A 22,521-nucleotide genomic window follows, 5' to 3' on the forward strand; every position below is an offset into this window, starting at 1 on the left:
GCTTTATCTGATCATTCAATGCCTAATGTGTGAAGAGTGTTCTGTGTCTTAATGGGAGAGAAAGACGTATCTCCGGAAGACAGAATGTGGTGTCCAGTTAGACGGGGTGGGTATCCCAGCAGGACCTACTGGCACCAGTCTCTCTGACTGTTATCAGGTAGTACATGAACTGTCCGGTTCATAAACGGAATCCTTGCACTACCTGACCTACAAGCATATGCAGGATAACTAAAAAAAAAAAGAAAAAAGCGCATGCTTGCTGAAGTGATTTCTGTGAGTGACAAGGCCAGTTTAATAGAGGTGAACTTCATAATTCTTTGCTTAATAAAGGTGGCAGTTCACAGCTTAAGTGGGGGGTGTCCTCCCGCAAAATCTCCCTCGCTGCATCTGCGACTGCCCATCCAGGATATGGCTCTGAGTGCGCGTTCTCTTCTGGAGCTGCACACCAGAGTGTTCTCGGAAGAGCTCTTCCCGCGTACTCAGCGGCTTCAGCCAATGTTCAAATCCTTCTGTCTTCGTGCGAAGTCGCGCTGCGAGGGCGGCTCCACCCTAGCCCGGCGGCGGGGAGCGTCCGGGCTCCGCGCCAGGAGCGGGGCGGGTTCCCGAGCGGCCCCGGGGCACCGCCCGCTGCCGGGGCGTCACCAGGAAGCGGAACGGCCGCCAGCGGAATCAGTTCCGGGTGCGAGTGGCTGCGGGAGCGGGCGGGAAGCGGCGGTGGGAGCGGGCCGGGCCGGCCGGGATCCGCCATGTGAGAGCCGCAGACAGCCCCAGGTGAGCGGCGCGCGGAGGGCGCTCGGCCCCGGGGCGCGTGGCGCTCCCGGATGGACGGGGCCGTGCTCGGGAGGGGTCCCGGCGCCCGCCAGGCCCCGCGGGGGCGGCGACCGCGGCCCGGCGGCCGTGGCTCGGTTCGGCCGCCTGGAGCGACGGCAGTGGCTTTGTCGAGGCAGCTGTCGCCCGGCCGTGCCTCGGCAGGAGCTGTCGCGTAAGCAGAATCAGTGCCTCTGGTGCAGCTTTGGCGTGCGGGGAGGGAGGGCGGGCGCGCCTGTGTCGGGGTCCGCTGTTAGCCCGAGCGAGGCGTAAAATCCTTGGCACGGAGGACTGGGGCGGAACGAACCTGGCCGCATTCGGGGAGGTGCTTATTGCCAGGAGTTAGGGGACCTTTCAGCTGCTGCTGTTCCGTCAGAGAAGGTGTAAGTTCTAGTGAAACCCCAATCTCTAATGCAAAGGTCTTTCCAAATCCCAGCAGGTGTGCACAGCATGCAGAATTGGAATTGGCTTAGAGTAAATCAGAGTTGAGAGTGAATTTGGAACAAGCTAGAACAGTCTCAGAAACATTAATGTGGGTGAGCCTGGTTTTCAAGGGGAAAAAAGTGATAGAGGCTTAGCTGCACTGCACTTGCTGCATGTTACAGAATACTCAACATCTGGAACAGAATGTGCCTGTGCTTCATTGCCTGTCCACGGACAGCTCCAAACAGTTCCATCTGTCCCAAGGAGTGTGCTGGGAAAAAAACCACGAAAACATGCTCTTAGCAGCTATTGTGAATCTACTGCAAAAGATGTTGCTGGTATCTAGAGAGCATCGTTCATCATCAGTCACTTCATTGCCTAATAGAAACATAGGAGCCAAAAAGTCAACAATTTGATGAAGAATGGCTACTGTGAAAAAAAACCCAACAAACCAAAAACCAACCAACCAACCAAAAAAAAAAAAACCAAAAAACACTACCCCAAAAACAGAAAAGAAAGTGCAGATTAAAATGCACAATAGTGATGAATTATTACCCTGGTAGTAAATAAAATCATAATATCAGAAACTTCAAGAGCTCTCTTCTCACTTGTGGAAGTCTGGCTATATATATATATATATATATATATATATATATATGTATATACTCAGTTTCAAAATACAGGCTGAGACTTGTATAATGGTAATGACTTCTTGAAGTTGTCAGGTATTCAGAAAATGTGGCTATTTAGAATTACATAATGGAATAACGTAAAATTTGTGCACAAAATAAAAGTTTTTGATCATTACTTGTAAGATATTGCTGGTTTGAAGTGTATGTATCACCATCATGCCCCTTTGTTTATTTATCTGGCACAATCCATTTGTTGATACTATTGTCATAAACATACAGAATAGTTTGATTTGGAAGACACCTTTTGGTTTTGGCTTATCTCCAGTTTGCATCCTGATAACTTTTTGCATTCAGAAATAGATACGTACCTGCAACTACTGTTGTGGTAATTTGATTTCTAGAGTCAAGATTTAGAGATTATTTCTATTGAGGTTTCTAATTCTTAGGTGAAACTTTTTATGCATTGCTGGTGTTTCATTTTTGCCCTTTCAATCACTTCCACACAGGCAAGCAGTTATGAGGAAGACAGTTAAGAGAATGAGGGACGAAGGTGTCACTTGGACTTCAGTTTCATATCTGCTTTCTTTGGATATTTGCTCAAATAAGAGTGTCCTTTTTTTTTCCTATACAATTCTAAATATTCCTACAATATCTCTGCTTCATCATGCTGACTACTGAGAATGAGTTTGCAGTGTTGCTGTTATTGGCCTGTGCGTATGTATGCGTGTCCATGTATGTACATACAGCTAAATAAATTGATTTTATTTCAATGCTAAATCATCCACTCTTTCAAGTAAATTTCTGTTCATCATGTTGTGAATCTCGATGAGATAAAATAAATCCATTTAATTTTTTTGATAGACAAACTGAGTGTCAGGGGTTCCTGCTTTGCTCCCCTGGCATTTAGTGAAGTTGTGTCCCATAGCACTGCCAGAGCTCTCACCTGCCAGGCAGGAGCTTTGTTTATGGCTTCACTGCAGGTGTTCAATACTTTGGGTACAACGTGGCCTGGCTGGCTGCAGAGAAGGAGTGATGACTTTCACTGGTGTTCTGATATCTATGGATGCAAGAGTGTACGAGCTGTTTTCTAGTAACTGCAGTTCTGCCTGTATTAACTTGCTTCTGTTTCTGAAGAAATGAGCATTTCCTGCATTTTTATGAGGTAAAGTAATGAAGTTTTAAATTGTTGTGTAGTTGTCAGCTAACAGATTTTATTGCAGTCCAAGCCAGACGTGAAGCAGACTGACTTTCAAGGCTGTTTTCCAGTGAATAATGTGCCACATGCAGCTTTTGTTGTGTGCTTTCCTACAGATAATTTGGGCAAACTGCCTCTATATTCCTTGATTCCAATGGGCACTTTAGAGGAAGTGAAGAATTAATGCAAAAACCAATTCTGTGTATTTGCATAGTGTTGCTTGTATTATTAGAAGTTTGTTGTACTTCAAAATTATCTCAGTTGTTGGGAGTTTATGTGGGTTTCTTTTCCTCCTTTAGTTTTGGGTTTTTTTAATGGCTGCAAGATTAAGCCCTGTTTTTTATCAGTGAGGTAGCTTACCCTGCTTTGGAGATGGGATTTCAGTACAGCAGCAGTCTTGTGTGGCGCATTTTTTAAGGCCATCCAAGAACACTATACATTGACTTTTAAAGTGTAATTAATATTTCACTGTTATGAGAGGTATAAACTGGTAAAATGTTCTATGATCAGTCGCTTCAAGATTATTTCAATAGCGTCTTAGAGACCCCTCCTAGCCTGTGACATACTTGATGGCAGTTTTTCTTTGATACAGCTGATGTTAATTAGTGTGGCTGTTGTAAATCTGAAGACTGATGCAAATGTGGTCTGAAGGGAGTAAGATTGATGAAGACTTTTGTCCAGAAACTTCTATGATCACAGCTGATAAGGCTTACATTCCTAGGTTAAAATTCTCTTGAATGATGATACGTATTTGCAGTGATGTCCTGAGTTCTCGAACAGATGGTGCAGATACTAGCTCCTACAAAACGCAAGGGAGGAGTGCACTGATTTATACAAATACCTGTTTATTTTCTTGCCTTTTCTCTGTATTCTGAGCAGGAATGTATGGAGGGAGTATCACAGAATCATTGAAGTTGAAAATCATTAAGTCCAATTTTTAAGTGATCACCACATTGTCAGCCAGACCAGAGCACTGAGTGACATGTCCTGTCATTTCTTTAGCACCTCCAGGGATGGTGACTCCACCACCTCCCTGGGCAGCCTGTTCCAATGCTTAGCAACCCTTTCAGTGAAGAAATTCTTCCTGATTTCCATCCTGAACCTGCCTTGCCTCAGGTTGAGGCCATTTCCTCTTGTTCTGTCACTTGTTGCCTGTTAGAGGCATTTTTGGTGTCATGGAGTATTTTGTTTTGTTTTTGTCTTAATGTTCATTATGACCCTCCTAGCTTTTCTATGTATTTCTGTTCTCAGACGTGCTACAACAGTAATGGTTTGTAATGTGGTTTTTTTTTTTCAAGAATTCCTTGTTGCTCAGCTAATTTAAGAAAAAGCAAGGGATCTTTTCTCACACCTTAGTGTGAATTAAAATGAGTATAATATATGTCATTCATCTGGTGGTGGGAACAGTGAATCATACTTCTGTGAGTGAGGGAAATTAAACAGGTGCAGACTTAGCAGCAGAAACTAATACTATGTTGGCAGACACACATCTTCGTGTTATAGTTATATGATGCTTCTCTGCTGCTGCTGTATGATGTGAGTAAAATTAAATAACTAATGTGGTTTGTCAACATCTATTCTTGTTATTTAAATTAAATAAGAGTTTTCATAGAACATAATTTTTAAAGGAAATTTCTTTTGAAATCTAATAGGAATTGTTAAGTGCCTGTCACTCTGATGTTAACAGGTTGCTTCAACGAACACTTCTGTTTGAAGACATAGGGCAGTGATCCACTGCTACTAACACCATTTTGTGGACTACATTTGCTGTATAAAACCCTGATGAATAAATGTAATGCAGATGGAAAGAGAATTTACATGATTCTTTGGAGTGTGACTGCATCATCTCCTACAGAAGTAGGCATGAGGCTCAACACAGAGCCCTTCTATAACCTAGTGAACCTGGTGTCCAGTTTTGGCATGTGCCTTCAGCCACTTTCTTAGATACATAATAGCTATGAAAACCTTAAACACTTTGACCTACTTCTGAGGAAAGGTTAAGAGAGGACCTGATTGTAGATAGGTGCCCAGACTCAAATTTTACCGGACTTTGCCCTACCTTTACACTAACTCCCAGGCAGGGGTGAAAGCTAAAGCGAGATGAAATGCAATACTTTTTAAAAATGAGTGTACAATGAGTGTACTGCTGTGAGTTTACAGAATATTCTGAAGCTGGAAGGGACCCAAAAGGGTCATTGAGTCCAGCTCAAGTTGTCTTAGTTGTCAGTACCTGCCAAATGCGTGAGTTTACATATTGCAAATAAAACTGTCGTCATTCTAAGCTATTGTTCTATGTGACTATACTGAGCCTAAGTAACACAGGTTCCCTCTGCATGTGCTGAGGTACCATGGAAGGTAACGAACGGGGCTTCTGACTGAGCATTATTTCTTTTTCTTCATCTGTGCTAATTCTTTAAGGCATTATTGTGTGTTAAGTTTCATTATGACTGCTGATTAACTTCAGAGATAATTTTTTTTTTTTTCTTTAGAGCACACAGTGGATGTGTCCAAAGTTAATATGTGCTTTAAAGTACCTGCTTGCTTGAGTTAAATGCTATGTGCCTGACCCCAAAAGAGAAGAGGCTAGTGTGATGTTTCAGCTTGAAGGAAGCTGTTAAAAAACTGAGGGGTTTTCACTAGCCTTTTCAAACTGTAGTGATCTTCCCAGACTCTTTCAGAAATGTTCCAGCCAAAAATGCTATTGTCTTGAAAGTGCTGCTGCTCTGCCAGCACTGATGAATAGTTGAGTATTGGTATGGTGCCATACCCTGCTGAACATTATTTTGGTTAATTTACTAGAATTTTATTATGGAGCTGCTAACTTGATACTATATACAAATAAAATAAAACCTTCTTGTGTATGGGAATATAATCTATGGATTACTTTTAATTTTTGGATAGTGATATTCAGGTCTTTTGTGAATAAATAAGACAATTTTTCTTCTGACTCTTACTCACCAATTAAATATGGTGAGTGGTGACTGCTTCTCTGATGTGCGTAATGCCTGGGTTTTCCCCCAGGTCTTGCTTTCCCAAATTGATACAAGGAAGTTGGGATGCTCTGGTACTAACCCTGCCAAAATTACTGCAGCCTCAGTGCTGTTCCTGTTACAGTCCTGCCTACTCCTGAGTGGGCTGTCCATTAGTAGCCTGGTCAGTTCCCTCTAGCTGGAGATTTAAGGTTGTGGCTGAAATCAGAAGACAAGTTCCATTCTGTCCACTGGTGCTGTATTTCAAATTTCTTGTCATTTAACCCCAGCCTTCTACAGATGTTTTCAAGGTCACAGGAAGCATGTGTCTGCAAAGGAAGAAACTAAGGTGAAAAAGTAGTCACAAGAGTGTGCTGTAGCTTATTCTCTTTGTTTTTTAAGAGCAGATGGGTATAGAATCTTGTTGTCCGCTGCCTTTTAGGCACGCTGTATTTGACCTGTTTGCTTGAAGGCAACACTATGTTTCCTTGATCCCTATTGCAGGTTTTTACTGCTTTTCTGCTACACTGATGAACAGACTTACAGACCTTTAATGCCATCATCCTCTCCACTCACTGACAGGAAGTGCTGTTTACTCCTAGCATCTTAAGCCAAAAAAGCTTCTTTGTTTCCCAAAAGAAAGATGAAAAAACTCTGAGAACAAGGATGTAGAGTTACTTACAGATATCTATATGCATACGGAGATAATGGGGTGTTCTAACAGTTGTGATGGGCAGGATCACAGTGGATTCCTATCTCCTTGGTGTCCTTCCGATTCTCACACTTTCTCTGTTACATGTTTTCAATGCGTGGCCATGTCCCAGGGACTATGAATTCATCCACAGATGCCATGATGAACATAATTTTTTTTGGTGCATCTTCTTTCTTCTCAGGTGCCTATCCTTAATTAATTCCTTCTGTCTGGATCAGTGCTAGTGGTGACAATTTATATTTTAATATTTTCTCCAGGAGTAAGTTATCGATTTTGCTGGGTAAGAGCCCTTAGGGAAGTATGGAACAAAGAGGAACACCACTGTATGTGACAAACTTTCTGTAAATCCTAGACTGGAATGCCAAATTACTGCTTCTGGGGACTGGTCTTTTGGTTTGTACACAATCCCTGACCGAGGTCCATTTGTGTCACTTCAAGTCAACAAAAACAATTCCTCCATTTAGCAGAGAAAGTTAATCAGGAACGGCTGATGGTGCACCTATGCATATCTAATAAGCCTCACAAATTAAAAGCTTCCTATGCATATCTAATAAGCCTTACAAATTAAATGTTTCCTGTGTTGGGTTTCTAAGAAGCTTGCTGCCCTGTCAGACACAAGAGAAGGTGACAGGTTGTAATGGTGCATTCCCTCCCTAGGGATTCTTTAAGCTACCTTAAAACTCCTATTTGTAACACAAACATGCATCCAACTGCTGGAAGTCTTGTCTTCTGCATGTGACTGGGATAGTGGTTCTCTGTACAACAGTCAGGGATGCTTAGAAAAGCAAAGTTAATCTTGCCAAGTAACTACCCCACAGCTGGGATAGGTTATGTGTTGTGCTGTTTGATTTTTGACTTATATCAGCTCACAACTGTGAATTGTTTTGTAGCTTTTTTTGCCGAATAAAAGAATTGTCCTGCCAAAGCCATCTCTGAAGGTGTTACTGCAGTCATCACTTCTGGTAGCCATCTTGCAGTCCTTATTTCTCACCTTAGATATAAGAGCCTATAAAATGTATTTTTTCTTACTTTTACATCTCAGCCAAAAAAACTCAAATGAAGTCCCATTTACCCATTTTAATGGTAAGTTAGAGAACATGCTTAGCAAGTCTGACAACTTGATTTTGAATGTTCTGTGAGAGTTTTTTGCCAATTTTCTAAGTCAAACATAATGTCCAGTCCGGAAGCTGGCTTTCCTGTGTCTGCTGAAAAGAAGTTCCATTTGTGACAGTTGCGAATGTTAGTTTTAAGTGAGGGTCAGCTGACAGAGTTCCAGTGCTTCCTTTTAGGATTTTTATCTTATTTTTACCTGTCTATTTTCTTTTTAGAATACCTGAATTTTCATAATTTGATTTAAATTGTTCATATGTCCCATTACAGCATGTAACATAATAGAAAAAAAAATCCACTAGTATATTGTGATACATTGGATATGCTTCCTGCATCTGAAGTCAATGGATGTTGAGATCTGTTTGTTCAATTGGAAAAGCAGGTATGGTGGCAATATTATGTCTTTAGACTTCCGCATTAATAAGAACTAGAATAGCAATAAAAGTCTGAAGGTGCTTGGGTGCTTGATTAGTGCTCAGTCTTGGAAATGGAAGGTAATGTTGCAGATCGACATTCTCAGGCTGACAGTGTGTGTATGTGCATTTTACAGTAGTAATCTGTGAAAAGTGCTTTTCTTTAGCTTTTGTTTGGAACTCTGTACATTTCTTTAAGGCTCTCAGAATGTCCTTTCCTGGTGTTTGAGTACCTATGGCTTTTAAGTTAGGTTAGAATTTAAATGTCAGATCATTCTAGCTAGGAAATCACTGCTGTGTCCGATGGGCTTCAAAGTTCACATCATTGTTTGTTAAAAAAAAGAATTAGAGAAGAGTTTATTTTTTTTTAATTGAAAGTGAATGGGTGGCTCAAACACTTTTCTTTCAAACACACGCGCACACACACGCATACGCATGCCTGTGACTTTTCCTTAGGAGATTTTTCAAACTTCACAAAGTACCTTCCAACAGTCATTCTTGGGAAATTTAACAATATAGTTCCCTGCAAGTAGCACTGTAATACTTGTCTTGAACTCAGGGTTCTGAAGTGTTTACTTTGCCTAATGGCTATTAAATTGATATTCTTTTGGAAGGTGGATTGTTCTGCACTTCTTGCCAGGGAATGAAATTGCAAAGTTTCTTTGAAGACAAACTGTCCTAGCAAGACTGTGATGTATTCTGAGCATTGTGAATGTTGCAGAGGGGTAATTCAAATTATAGAAATGCAAAAAATGTGTAGATTAAGACTCTACTTTTTTATTACATCGGGTATTGATACTAAATGTTTTGTTGTAATGCACCTTTAACAGATCAGTGTGGTGATTTAACTTAAACATTTGCAAGCATTTGTTTTTGAAATAGAAAACTCTGTATTCATTCTCTGTTTTAAATCTTCTAATTTTTCTTTCAGATTACTCTTTACGTCTGTAGAAATGGACAGCAGCAGTTTCATTCAGTTTGATGTGCCAGAGTACAGCAACACTGTTCTGAGCCAGTTAAACGAACTCCGCTTGCAAGGGAAGCTCTGTGACATTATCGTGCACATCCAGGGTCAGCCGTTCCGTGCCCATAAAGCTGTCTTAGCGGCCAGTTCTCCATATTTCCGTGACCATTCAGCATTAAGCACCATGAGTGGCCTGTCTATATCAGTTATTAAAAACCCCAATGTTTTTGAACAGTTGCTTTCTTTTTGTTACACTGGAAGGATGTCCTTGCAACTGAAGGATGTTGTCAGTTTTCTGACTGCAGCTAGCTTTCTACAGATGCAGTGCGTCATTGACAAGTGCACACAGATACTGGAGAGTATCCATTCAAAGATTAGTGTTGGTGATGTTGATTCTGTCACTGTTGGTGCCGAAGAAAATTCAGAGAATCGCAATGGCGTTAAAGACAGCAGCTACTTTGCCAACCCTATTGAGATATCTCCTCCCTATTGCTCTCAGGTGCGACAGTCAACAGCAGGCAGTGATCTTCGGATGGAATCTACTCCAGGCAAAACTCTACGTAGTCGTCTGCAAGAAGAAGGGCACTCAGACCGAGGGAGCAGTGGGAGCATCTCTGAATATGAGATTCAGATTGAAGGTGATCATGAGCAAGGAGACCTGATAGTAAGGGAAAGTCAGATTGCAGAGGTGAAAGTTAAAATGGAAAAATCTGACAGGCCAAGCTGCTCTGATAGCTCTTCCCTTGGTGATGATGGATATCACACTGAAATGGTGGATGGAGAGCAGGTGGTAGCAGTAAATGTTGGTTCCTATGGGTCTGTCTTACAACATGTTTATTCATTTACCCATGCCTCATCACAGGCTACAGGTGTGTCGGAAACCTTTGGAAGCCTGAGCAATACAAGTCCTTCAAGGTCAATGCTGAGCTGTTTCAGGGGGGGTCGTGCACGCCAAAAGCGCGTACCTACAGGTCACTTGCATAGTGATGTCCAGGGCTTGGTGCAAGGGGCTGACAGTGAATCCATGGTGAGTAATCCAGGATATGAAAATAGTCCACGGGAAAGAAATGCAAGAGGTCATTGGTATCCATACAATGAGAGGCTAATTTGTATTTACTGTGGCAAATCTTTCAACCAGAAGGGGAGCCTTGATCGACACATGCGATTGCACATGGGAATAACTCCTTTTGTGTGCAAGTTTTGTGGGAAGAAATATACCCGTAAGGACCAACTTGAGTATCATATTCGTGGTCACACAGATGACAAACCCTTTCGCTGTGAGATCTGTGGAAAATGTTTTCCTTTCCAGGGTACACTAAACCAGCACTTGCGAAAAAATCACCCAGGGGTTACAGAAGTGCGAAACAGGGTTGAGTCTCCAGACAGAACAGAAACATTTGTGGAACAGAAAGTAGATAATGATGCTTCAGCTTCTGAAGCCATGGATTCTAGTATGGAAATTCATGCAATGTCTAACACATCAGATTAAAATTTTACATCTAAGTGAAACACAGAAAAGCACATTACTAATGTATTTTTTAAGTATTTTATTCTTTCAGTAATCTTCAATTACTGTGTACAAGTGTAATAACCTTTTAATTTTCCTGACCTTCTGGAAATCAGTTAGAAATGGTTTCTGGAGAAGACTTCAGAAGTATTTTGATTTTTAAGGAGGATGAATTGTTTGGGGTTTGTTTTTGAATATTTGAAGATGCTCAGAATATAAGGACAGTGTACTGAGGAAAGACTAGGAAGAGTCTGCTGAAGTGTCCCTGCTGACTGATCTGGTGAGACAGAAATGCCAGTGGAGAAAACTAGAGTAAGATTGGCAGCTCTGCTGAATGCTCAAAGAAGCTGTAATTTCCGTTTATTTCTTAAGTCCTGTTCCTGGTAATGAGTTAAACAGCAGTGGAAGAGAGAATATTACAGCTTTGATTTGATTTGATTCTCCTGTCACAGTGAAATCCGTTCACTCTTACTAACTGATTTTTTTGGTAGTGAGTCTGTTTATATATATAAATTTGCTTTATATATATAAAATGCTTTCACTTTCCCTGTTCTGGTTGAGGTGAATGTAAAAGTATGTCAAGGCTTATACCATATGCCACTCTGTCAACTGTTAGGATTCCTCTCTGCTTAGGGTGCAGAACTTCAGACTTTGGGAGGATGGTTTTGGTTTTAAACCTGTTGTTTGGTTTTCATTTTATTAAAGCTATTACCTTGTGTGCAAAAGTGAGCAAAGTGAATTACCTTGTTTTAAGAGCTTTGCTTTATAACATATGTAAACCAAATGCCATAAATCTATTAAACTATGGTTAAATTGTTTAAAGGTTTTGTTAGTTGTCTAGAATCCAAGCTGGACAACCTGTGGTGCTGACCTTTTTATATATAGAGATAGATATATCTATATATATACAGATACATACACACACACACACACACACACACATATATATATATATATGTATATATATATATATATGTAAAATATTAGCAAACCTAAAAGTAGCATTGTGGTCTAAAATGTGTTTTTACTGGCCTCAGAATCTACCTTCATTTCGTACTGTAGAACCATACCAGGTAATTAAACTTAACTTCATCACTCTTCATGGTTGGTTAAAACATGAGAGAGATGTAGTTTAAACCACAGTATTTCCAAGCAGTATTTTAATAGATCTCTTCACAGAGAGCTGTTTTCAGGTGCACGTTGACTTCCTACTTAAATCTCCAAGTGATCTGCCAGCACTTGGAATTTATACTTTTTTTGTATAGAAAAACAAATACTCTATGGGAATTTTGAGCAATATGTTATTTCATGTGTGAGTATTACAGAGTTGCTATGGCTTCTCTGTTTTTTCAGTGTTTTTTTTCTCTATAAAGGAGCTACCAACAACTTTAAAAATACTCTAAATCTTTTTTGTTTCACCAAATGTATGTTTTTAATATGGTGCTAACTTCATAATTTAGGTCAGTATAATATATAAAATGTGAAACGTAATCATAATGGTCAAGAAAAAAAAATCTCCAACAATAGACAAACAAAAGCCCTCCCTACACAAACCAACACCCCCCAAACCCCCAACCAAACAGGAAAAACAAAAACACACAAAAAAATAGAAAAATAAAAACAAAAATCCCAAAACAGATAAAAAACTGACAACAAAACCCATACCACAAAAAAAACCAATAGCTTAAGAGACCTCAAAAGCATGGACTGGCAAACACTACTGTTTAACATTCTACCTGAATTCTACTTGATGAACAGAATTAATTATTAAACTAATCACATACTTCTTTAGAATACAGGTTTTTATATTGGTTCTTACGTTTGTTTAGCTGATACTAAAAATACATTTGTGAACGTGCTGTTTAACTCCCAAAAATTAGAAAATAAAAGCTAATTTCTAAATTATTGGAAAGAAAAAGGTAGGTTTGCTATCACGTAAAACTTTCTGGCCCCTGTGAAGCTGGGGCATATTTGTGCAGTAGCTTTATTAAATACACTAGTTCTTAATATTGTGACAGTCTGCAATAAGAATTAGTCTCTCAAACATGGATTTACAATGTAACCCCCACCTGCTTTATTGGAGTAGTTTCAGTTAAATTGAGTACGTTGTTTGCTTCTTTGTCCTAAAACTGCCTAAATGAAGAGGTAGGGGGCAGGGAGATGTTTCTCTCCCTGAAGCAACAACAGAAATTTCGTTTCCAGTAAGGGAAGGGATAGTCTATGTCTAAGGCAGGTAGTCTGTTTGTTTACTCACCGAAAAACATGGTGTTTCTGATACAGTTTTTTCCTTGAGTGTTTAAGTAATTAAATGCAAAAAGTGTGTTTTGGTAAATTAAGTTTGAGACATGCAAAATCCAAGAAATGTACAGTTATTCTTAACCCTTTATCTTGAACCTGTGCTGTGGTGCCTTTGGTGTGATGTTTTCCCTGGAAGGATGACTTGAGGATAGCAGGATATGGGTAACAAATTTATATTTCTTGAATTTCTCTGTGTCACAATCTTAGCATTATTTGAATCTAGTTCTTTGTATTTGTAAATGTATTAAAATGGTTTGAGTTTACCAAAGAGTGACTTATCCAAAATTGTCTCAGACAAAAGCAAACAAAAAAAAACCATTGCGTTGATTGTACAGGTTCAGGTTCAATACATTGTAACAGACTGTTAAGGGGCAGGAAATGATCCGTTTTTCTAGGAGCCGTGATTCAGCAGTGTGCAAATCCTGCTCGCCCCAGCTCGGGTGGGGTGTGCCATTCCCTCCGCAGGCGGGCAACATTCTTGCCTCCAAGCCATAGTCCAGCTCTGCGGCCCAGCAGCGCCCCACGCGCGGCTCTCCCAGACACCGACGTCACCCTTGGCAGCAGCGGTGCCACCATGCCTTGTCACATAGTGGGGTGCCAGGATCAGCACTGTCACAGACACGAGGTGTCATGATGGAGTTTGTGTCACCAGCCCACCGAGCAGGAGGCCATTGCTTTAGCAAATGGTGGAAACCTTGTGCAGTGTCTGTGCGGTTCTCAGCACAGAGCTGTTACACATTTCATTTACAATAAATGCAGAAGTCAATAAAATATGTGAAGAAATATTTGACAGCAAAATAAGTAATGAAATTATACAGGCTGGTTCATAATTGAGTCTCTTGTTAATCTACCTTTTTAATTCTAGACAAATGTGAAAACAGTGACAGTGTCCTTTCCTCTAGTTGCTTAACCCAAACTGTGAAAATAAAGGATTTTATGCCTTTGCTTATGTTTCTGGTTTAAAACCATTATTTTAGTTTTCTTTATCAATTATCTTCCATATTATTTCTTTTAAACTTGTAAATACATTTAGAAAATAGCTTTGTAAATACTTACAGTGTATTCAAAGTTCCGTTTGGTCACTAAGGCCTCGAGATTGGCACTGCTTTCTGAGTGTGAAATCTTTCTGTAGCATAAAGGATACTGTCAGTTCACTGTCAGCAGGGTAGACTGTAGGCCTAAATTGAAAGTTTTAATGCAGTCTTCCCCAGCATAGATCCATGTTTTATGCTGAAGCCTTTGGTTTACTTCTAGACGAAACAATGAGGCCTCTTAATATGTTAAGGCTGAATTATGGGAAGAAGAACAGGAATAAAATCAAGGGCTGGGAAAATATTGAATAAGCTTTACCTTTAAATATATATATAATTTGAATTTTTGTATTAGTTTACTGTGATTCTTTTATTGTCATTTTTCTAAATAGGTTTCACATGAAACCTTGAAAGGGACTCAAATATGCAACACCTAATCTATTTTCCAAGGGAATTTTACCCTTGAATGGTGCTTTTTGACTGGTCAGGGTTATTTATTAAATTTTATATTTGAAAGTATTTGGGGAATTATGTAAATCCTTTATATGAATCTCTTTATTTCATGAATTGTAAATTTCATAATACTCAGTGATCAAATTGGAAGTTTAGTAAAGTCATTCAAAATGTTCAAACTTTATAATCTGTGTGCATTTTACATATATTTTATCAAGTGCCAGAATACTTGTATTTAATATTGTAGATTTAATACTACTTGCACATCCCTGTGGCAGCATTAAGTTACGCAAGTTTACATTAAAAAAATAAAAAAAGCTAAACAAATAAGTAAGCCTGGGACATGTGTTCCTGTATTTCTTCAGGGGATGTGAAGCCACGTATCACTGACTGAGCAGGTTTGCTTTTTGCTCCTGTAGCTCGCTCCTGCTATGGTAGATGCAGAACTGCTGACTCCCATTCCCACAGGCCAGGGTTTCAGCCTTTGGACTCAGCCCAGGAACCTCTGGTTCTAGATCTGGTTAGAGCTCTTGCACGATTTTAACAGTGTTTGTTTCTGACTGAAAATTTGTATTTTTAAATAACTTTTGTTTGTATGGTTATTTTTCAAGATAAATAATTGAACAGTTTGAATGACTTGACTTGATGTCATTATCTTGCAATATAAACCAGGAACCTCACACCTCCGCACTTCATCGCCACATGAAGTAAATGAAGCTAGCTAAGCTGATGCTGTAAGAATTAGTAACTTGCCATTAAGGATTATTTTACAGCATGAACTTTAAAATATTTATTCAAATGATATTTTACTCTTGTATTCACTTTGTTTTTAGATTTGTGACATGAATATTTCTGTGCTGCTTTATTTTGTTCTGATGAGTTTGTTTCTTGCTTGTAAATAGCTTTTTTTATGGTATAAAGTCAATCGGAATTGCTGTTTGTAAATTAAAATGCTTCTAGAGCAAATCTATGGTGTCAGTGTCTACATTTAGATATTTAATTGCTAAGGGGCTTACATTTTAGGTACTGCTTACTGAAGTGTTACGAGAAGCATTTTAATACTGATCTACCAACTAGAAATCAAAAGTCTTTAGAGACAACTACTCTTGAAGTTTCTCTGTTTTGGCAGCATTAATTACTTAGATTAATTAGGACTAAGATTATCATTTGCATTGTGCGCTCCAAAACCTCAACCAATTTTCAGAGCAAAACAAAAAGTCCAGCCAGGTGGTGGCAATCCATCCATGCCATTCCAAGGCAGGTCTGTTGAAGAGGGACACCCTGCTTCATTCCTACAGCAGCAGTTTTGTTTTATGTTCTGCCACATATATCAGTAGGGCTGATGCTGCTCCCAGCAAGTGTAGGTACACACCTCCTCACCCACAAGCTCAAATTTAACAGGAGCAGCCCCTGTGCAGCTGTAGGCCATGGTTATCTTGACTGGCAGTGGGATTGGAGTTGAGTGGGTTAGTCCCTGAGTCCCTGTTGGTGTCAGGGTAGCTATTCCAGCAAAACCTCCCTTCAAATCCCCTTGTAAGGTCTGAAACTTCAAACAATGCAGAATGGAGTAAACAAGACCTGACTATTAGGAGTGGGACAAACAAACTGCTGCCCTGGCCACGGACATGATCAGGTGCCTGGAGCATCTCTGCTCTGGAGCCAGGCTGAGAGAGCTTGTGGTGCTCACCTGGGGGAGACCTCAGAGCCCCTTCCAGCACCTAAAAGGGCTCCAGGAGATCTGGAGAGGGACTTTGGATGAGGACCTGGAATGCCATGACAAGAGGGAATGGCTTCCCACTGACAGAGGGAGGGGTTAGATGGGATACTGGGAAGGAATTCTTCCTTGTGATGGTGTTGGGGGGAGGCCCTGGCACTGGGTGCCCGGAGAAGTTGTGGCTGCCCCTGGATGCCTTGAAGTGTCCAAGGCCAGGTTGGACCAGGCTTGGAGCACTCTTGGAGAGTGGAAGGTGTCTCTGCTCATGGCAGGGAGGTGGAATGCGATGAGATTAAGTCCCTTCCAACCCAAATCAGTCTGATTCTATGAATGTTCTGAAATACCTGATTTTTTCTCATCCTAGCTGGCACATCTAAATTCAGCATCAAGGAAAAAACAGATGCAGAGATTGAATACTTGTTTTAAAAGTGCTATGAAATACCACTTCCAGCAAAGCAGAAAATAGAAGACAAAGATTTTGTGAAAAAGTTTTGTTGAGACAGCTAAGGAAAAAAATGGTTTAGGTTAAAAAACCAGTTCTGTTCACCTGATATTTGTGCACATGCAGACATAGGCCCCATTGCTTAACTTTTTGTAATGCAAACTTCCTGAAAACAGTTTGAGGGGAAGTTAGAATAGCCAATGAAAATGACATTCAGAGTTTATACTCTTCCAGTAATAATTATGCAGAGAAAATGAAGCCAAATCCCATGGATGCTACGTTTCATGAGCTATATTAAATAGCATAGTACATTTGTATTGTGCATGGGTTTAGAAAATTTTTAAATTGAATATTATGTCAAAAGTCAGTTGAATTATAGAAAGAAACATTTCATTAAAATTTAGGGAAATTATATGGCTGATGACATTGTCTAAAGTAACATTACTTGTCTATGCATACTTTTCCACCAGAGGGTGCTGGCTGATTTAAAAAAATATGTTATATAGGGGTCATTTAAGGCACTGTACATAGCAGAAGCCTAAAATAGGAACAAAAAAAAGAGGTTTGCAGTCTTCATTATGACACCTTCAAGAGGAGAAGGTGCTGGGTGATTCCATTGTTAGCAGAGCAGTGTTTATACCCAGGATTTCAGAGGCTGTCCTGCTGTGCTGCATGAGACCTGTAGAAATACCAGTAACTAATGTATATTTTTCAAAGACTGTAGCCCATAGACAGCTGTTTTAATGTCCTGGCACGGTGATACAGGACAGAGCAGAAAGCATTTTACCAAAGAATTCTGTACTTTTGCTCTAGTGGGAACTGATGCTGTAAGTATTAGAGGAAAATGTGTTGCTTGGTAGTACACCAATAGGATAAACTAAAATAACAATAGTATATTAAATGATTGGAGATTCAAATTAAATTAATTTTCTTTAGCCTCTCTAAGGGGGAGGGAAGTGTAGGGAAAATACCTTCTGCATAGTGGCTTTGGCTTTGATATAGTTATTGGTGTTGTGAGCATCGGGATTTGTAAGCAGATCTCAAATCTTATTTTTATAGTTTATTCTCAAACTGAAATTTTCTGCCTTGAAAGGCAGGCTCATACACAGTTGTGATATCTGAAAATGTTTAAACTGCTCTGAGTTTGATAGGCACTATAAAACTTTTAGTAACCAGGAGATCAGAAAGACACCTTCTAAATGTATTCTGCTCATCATGCAGTATCTCAAAGCTTCCCCTGCATACACTCACTAGACTTTCGTTCTCTAACATGCGAACCTGCAGGCCAGCCTGATGGACTGGGTGGAATACTGCATGTAGCTAGGAGTCCACGGAGCCAATGTTTTCCTGTAGTGATGCCTACAGTGTAGACACACACACTGTGCCTGAAGGTTGCTTTTAGAGAAGCTGTAAATCAGAGAAGGGAGCTCTGTCCTTCTGCCTCGTAGCTTCAAGTACCAGTCTCAATTACCAAGAAGCCAACAAAGCTCTGTTTGATTGCCTCGGAAGAACACAAACGCTCAGTGCCCTGCAGTATCATCACCCGGACCCGAACGTGATCCCGGTTTTAGCTTGGAGGTTCCGAGAGGTTTGTCAGTGCACGGGGAAGGGAGAGCCATAGCCCGTGCTGCGGCGAAGGGACGCGAGCGAACGGCACTTCACTGACTCTTCTCCGGGAGCGGCCAGACCCTCTGCTCGGGGCCGGGCTGCTGTCGGGAGGGACGCTCGGGCTGTTCGGAAGGTCTGCCCGAACTCCCGGGTTCGCCCCGCGGCCGGACCCCCCGCTCCCGCCGCCCTCACGGAGCCGCGTGCGCAGCCGCGCTGTGACCGCCAGGGGGCGCGCGCGGGGCGGGCGCGGCCAAGGACGGCGCAGGAGCACCTGCGCTCGCGCGCTCCCGCCCCGCCCGCGCCCATTGGCGCGCGCTCCCGTGCCGGGAGACAGTTGGCTGGCGCGCGCGTCAGTCCCCGCGCCCCGGCCCCGCCCCGCGGTTCCCAGCCGGGCCGGGCCTCGTCCTCGGCGGCGCTGAGGGCGCCTCCCCTCACCGAGAGCTCGCTGGGGGCATCGAGCCTCGAACAGGTGAGCCGCGGACGAGCCCCGCGTGCCCCGCAGAAAAGGTGGGGCCGGCTGCCACAGCCCCTCGTCCCTCCGCCTTCTGCCTTCCCCGCTCCGGGCGTGTGTTGCGGGCGGAGCTCTGCGGCAACGGGCCCGGACGAGCGCCCACCCTCCGGAGGCGCCACTTGCCGGAGGCCGGCGGCTCCCGTCCCCCGAGGGGACAGCGTGGGCCGCTGCCGCAGTGCCGCCCGCCGTGGCGGGTCCGGGCGCCTCCTCCGCGGGGCTCGGCAGGTGCGCGGGAGGCGGGGGGGGCGCCGGGCTCTGGAGGGGCTGGCGGCACTTCCGCGCTTCGCGAGCGACCGACAATCCCCGGGACTCTCTTGGAGAGGGCCCCGGGCCCGTCCCCGCCGGGCGATGTCGCGCCGGCGCGGGGCCGGCGGTCGCCGCGGCCCTGCCCGCGCGCGGGGGGCTCCGGAGTCGCCCCGGGGCGCTGAAGCGGGGCGGGCACGTGCGGTCGGTGCCGCGCGGCGCGAGTGCGGGCGGACAGCGGGAGCGAACTTGGTACCGATATGGGGCGTGGGGGGAGCACAGGGAAACCGCCTAAGGTTGGCCACGTCCTCCTGTGTCTTTCGGAATAAATTTGAAAACTATTTGCATATCATGTGGATGAAACCGTGAGGGTCTTGTTAAGAGGCTTGACTGCCGTCTGTTTTCAAATCACTTCAGACAGCTTTTGGTCTAGCTTCTGCAGGCTTTTGTCAGCCTGTGGCTTTGGCAGGTAGTGGATGGAGAAGGAATGGATGTTGAAATTCTTGGTTATAGACGTACATGGTGCTTTCTATCTGTGGTTTGTTGTTCCGAACCCAACAAAATAGAGCAATAGAGTATATGTGTTCTTGTCATACTAATTATTGAAAAAATTGAAATGTGTCTTTGAAATACAGAAGGATATTCCTTGCCTCAGAAATCTTATCTATGAATGTTGCAATCTTTTTTTTATGTCCAACTTTGACGGGCAGATATTTTTTCTCTTGTTGATCATTCATGCCATGCCTAGTAGATATTCTTCATGTTTGTGAAGGACAGGAAGCTGCTGTAAAGGGCAGAACTACACAGACTTGTTTGTTCATTTTCTGTATGTTGCCCATCTTGCATGATGTAGCACCAGCTTGAAGCAAAGTAACTACAAAACACTTTTAAACCAAGTTATGTTATTCATTTTTCTGTTTCATTACCTTATTTTAGTGAAGGGAAGACATCTAGAAGTTCAGGTGCATAGTAATTACAAGGTTTGCCCTTTACTAAAGTGGCACACGATGCAGGGCAGACAACAGGCATCATGTCTGTAATTTGATTGAAATGCTTAAGTGGATGCTAACCCATTTTTAACTTGTTATTTTGATTCTTCTATGAACTAGGATCATTTGCTCGCTCAAGGAGTGCCTACTGGATGAGTTTTGGATGTGCCAAAAGAACACTGCTTTTCCAGCAAAAGACAGCTTGCTTTGATGCCAGTTGGAATTATATATAGTAATAGTCTAGAAGACAGACTTTTTTCAGGTGGAGGTTCCCTAATGATGAAAGGAAAACAGAGACTGTAGTAGAGGCATAGTTGTAACACCAATTGATCTGCAATGTTTTTCACCTTTATCAAAACAACATGGGCTTTAATGGGGTTTTCATGTCAATCTATATAAAACAAGCTGTCTTTGAGATTATTTTCTTCTCATTTGATGCATAATTTTATTAAACATTATGTTTTATGAAAGTTGGTATAAGGCAAAAGAGAAGAAAAAGGAAGGGCTATGCCTACTATAAATGTTACCAAAATGAATTACCTAAGCAGTATTTTTCTCAGGTTTGTTGCTGGTCATGTTTGGTGGAAGAGCTATGGCTTGTGTCCATTTTGCTTTGTTTAGTTAAGCCTTGAAGAAAATGGTGTGAGGATGACTAGCATTTACAATTCATAAAGCACCTGGAAAGAAGTGAATGAAACCAATAAACAGTATGTGTTGGCTTGGACCTTTGTGTTGATTGACATTGAGGAAGAGTTACAAGCACATATTCAGAGTATATTTAGCTATGAAATTTATAATAAGTTGCTTTTCCCTCTGTGATGTATATGTAGTTCTTTTGAGTTTGAGAATTTATCATATACCAATGGAACTAGAATGGGGAACTAACAATGAAAGCTGTGAGGGAGAGGTAAGAATAAAAATATTAGAGTGCATGTTTCAGATGAGGAGTGCCCGGTCTGAGAAGAACTGAGTTGTAAAATAAATGTCACTGTAATCCTGTTTCCTGATGTTTACAGGAATGTTATGCTTTTAAACAAGAGATAAAACTGCTGAAAACCCAGAGCTAGACCCAGCAAAAGACTAATGGAGGTGTGCAGCAAAATGGGTTGAGAGTAGAGCTGCCTTATTCCACTGTAAGTATGCAATTGTATTTAAAGTTACAGGTATTTAATATTTTCACTTATATTTGATAATCAGAGATCACGGAAGTGCCTGTCAGTTCTCTTCTGTTTAGGAAACTTGAGTTGTAGTAGTATTTTACTATAATTTGCAGGTACATGTTTCTTTTCCTGTAACTGTTCCATGAAGCTTCCCTTAAAGTATAACTTCCCTAAACATGTATCTTCTAAGTTATTCAAGTTTGCAGACTTGTTTGAAGGGTAATGACTTTTTGAATTTTTGATAATTAGAAAAATAGCATGGGACATTCAAGCCAGCATTGTAAACTTTCTACTCATTCAAGGTTTTAGCAGCTGAGGATTCTGTGAGATTTGAAATAATTTTTGACAGCCTTTTGTTAGGATATTTTGCATACAGCTCTTAAAGTAGAAAACTGAGACATTGTATTCATTATAATTTTTAAAAATAAGACAACCTTATTTTTATTCAACTTGTAGAATGTGAGCTTACTATTTTGGTGTAGTGAATGCCACAGATGTCTTTGTATCCAAGTTGTCCTATGACAGTTACTTTGAAAAGCTGAAATTTTAATTGTTGTAGGGCAGCATAGTGACAGCAAAGGGACTGATGACAGTCTAGTGTAACATGTGAGTAGTCAAGTAAAACATGTCATAAATGCATGACCTGCGCATTAGGTGTTGTTTTTAATGTACTGTTAGATATAATTCAAATCAGTTGTGTATTCATAAAACCCAAGAGTTTAGGACTTGGACTCTGGAGTTGTTTCTTAAACTCATCACAGAAGCTGTTTCTCTACTCAAAGTCAAACTCATTTGAGTACGTGCACTGGAGGGGTGGAAGCAGGAGAGTTGAGAAAATTTTGGAAAGGGAAGTCAACTTTGTGCTTTTTCCTGAATTAGACTCGATCCATTGTCAGCTATTGGAAGATTGTCAAGATTCAGTTTTTTTCAACCTGTTTACTCAGGGACAATGCATATTATTGAGGAATAATTATTTGCTTGAGTGATTTCAGTTTATGGTCAGCTGAATTAATCCACATCCCCATGTTATTTCTGTTACATTTTTTGTTATTGATCATTAACTGTAGTAAGAAGTTTCTCAGAAAAGGATGTGCATGAAACTGCTCATATGAAATTGTTCATAGTGTATTTTATCTATAGGTGGTACTGTTGCCTAAAGCACAGTGAAATATATTAGGGACTTCTGATGAAATAAATACAGAAAATACACAAGCATTTACTTTGGAAGATCTGTAAAAAGCCATCGCATTTCTGTGACTAATCTTCTGTAGCCTAATTGCTTTGTTCTTAATAAACTGTTAGTTGGCAAATATTATTTAAATCCAGGCTTTCAAATAATC

The 22,521-nt window shown here is 41.3% G+C and overlaps 2 protein-coding genes across 10 annotated transcripts in view; both read left to right on the forward strand.

Moving 5' to 3' along the window:
- Positions 1–640: 640 nt before the first annotated feature.
- On the forward strand, positions 641–11,554 carry ZBTB34 (zinc finger and BTB domain containing 34). Of its 2 annotated transcripts, XM_086858555.1 has the most exons (3): positions 641–771; positions 8,119–8,230; positions 9,193–11,554. In XM_086858555.1, exons 2-3 carry the CDS (start codon positions 8,193–8,195, stop codon positions 10,712–10,714), a joined length of 1,560 nt encoding a protein of 519 aa, XP_086714681.1. In that variant the 5' UTR covers positions 641–771; positions 8,119–8,192; the 3' UTR covers positions 10,715–11,554. The 2 variants fall into 2 exon arrangements, with proteins under 2 accessions (XP_086714681.1, XP_086714682.1); XM_086858556.1 differs by lacking the exon at positions 8,119–8,230 and having other exon boundaries at positions 650–771.
- Positions 11,555–18,557: 7,003 nt separating this feature from the next.
- RALGPS1 (Ral GEF with PH domain and SH3 binding motif 1) overlaps positions 18,558–22,521 on the forward strand; it is an 80,544-nt gene continuing 76,580 nt past the window's right edge. For 2 of the 8 annotated variants that reach the window (XR_015278265.1, XM_086858548.1), the window contains exons 1-2: positions 18,558–18,747; positions 21,038–21,154. The gene's annotated coding sequence lies outside the window, so the exon portion shown is untranslated. Of the gene's footprint in view, positions 19,015–21,037; positions 21,155–22,521 lie in introns of all 8 variants that reach the window. The other 6 variants (XR_015278266.1, XM_086858549.1, XR_015278267.1 and 3 more) reach the window with 3 other exon arrangements.

Source organism: Cyanistes caeruleus, chromosome 20, assembly GCF_971803275.1.
Source record: "Cyanistes caeruleus chromosome 20, bCyaCae1.hap1.1, whole genome shotgun sequence".
NCBI lineage: Eukaryota > Metazoa > Chordata > Aves > Passeriformes > Paridae > Cyanistes > Cyanistes caeruleus.

What these genes read in the sequence shown, in the direction of transcription:
- ZBTB34 (XM_086858555.1), top strand. Translation starts at nt 8,193, where the DNA reads ATGGATGTTGAGATCTGTTTGTTCAATTGGAAAAGCAG. An exon ending in TTGTTCAATTGGAAAAGCAG is followed by an intron (nt 8,231 to 9,192) that starts GTATGGTGGCAA and finishes TTTTTCTTTCAG; the next exon opens with ATTACTCTTTACGTCTGTAG.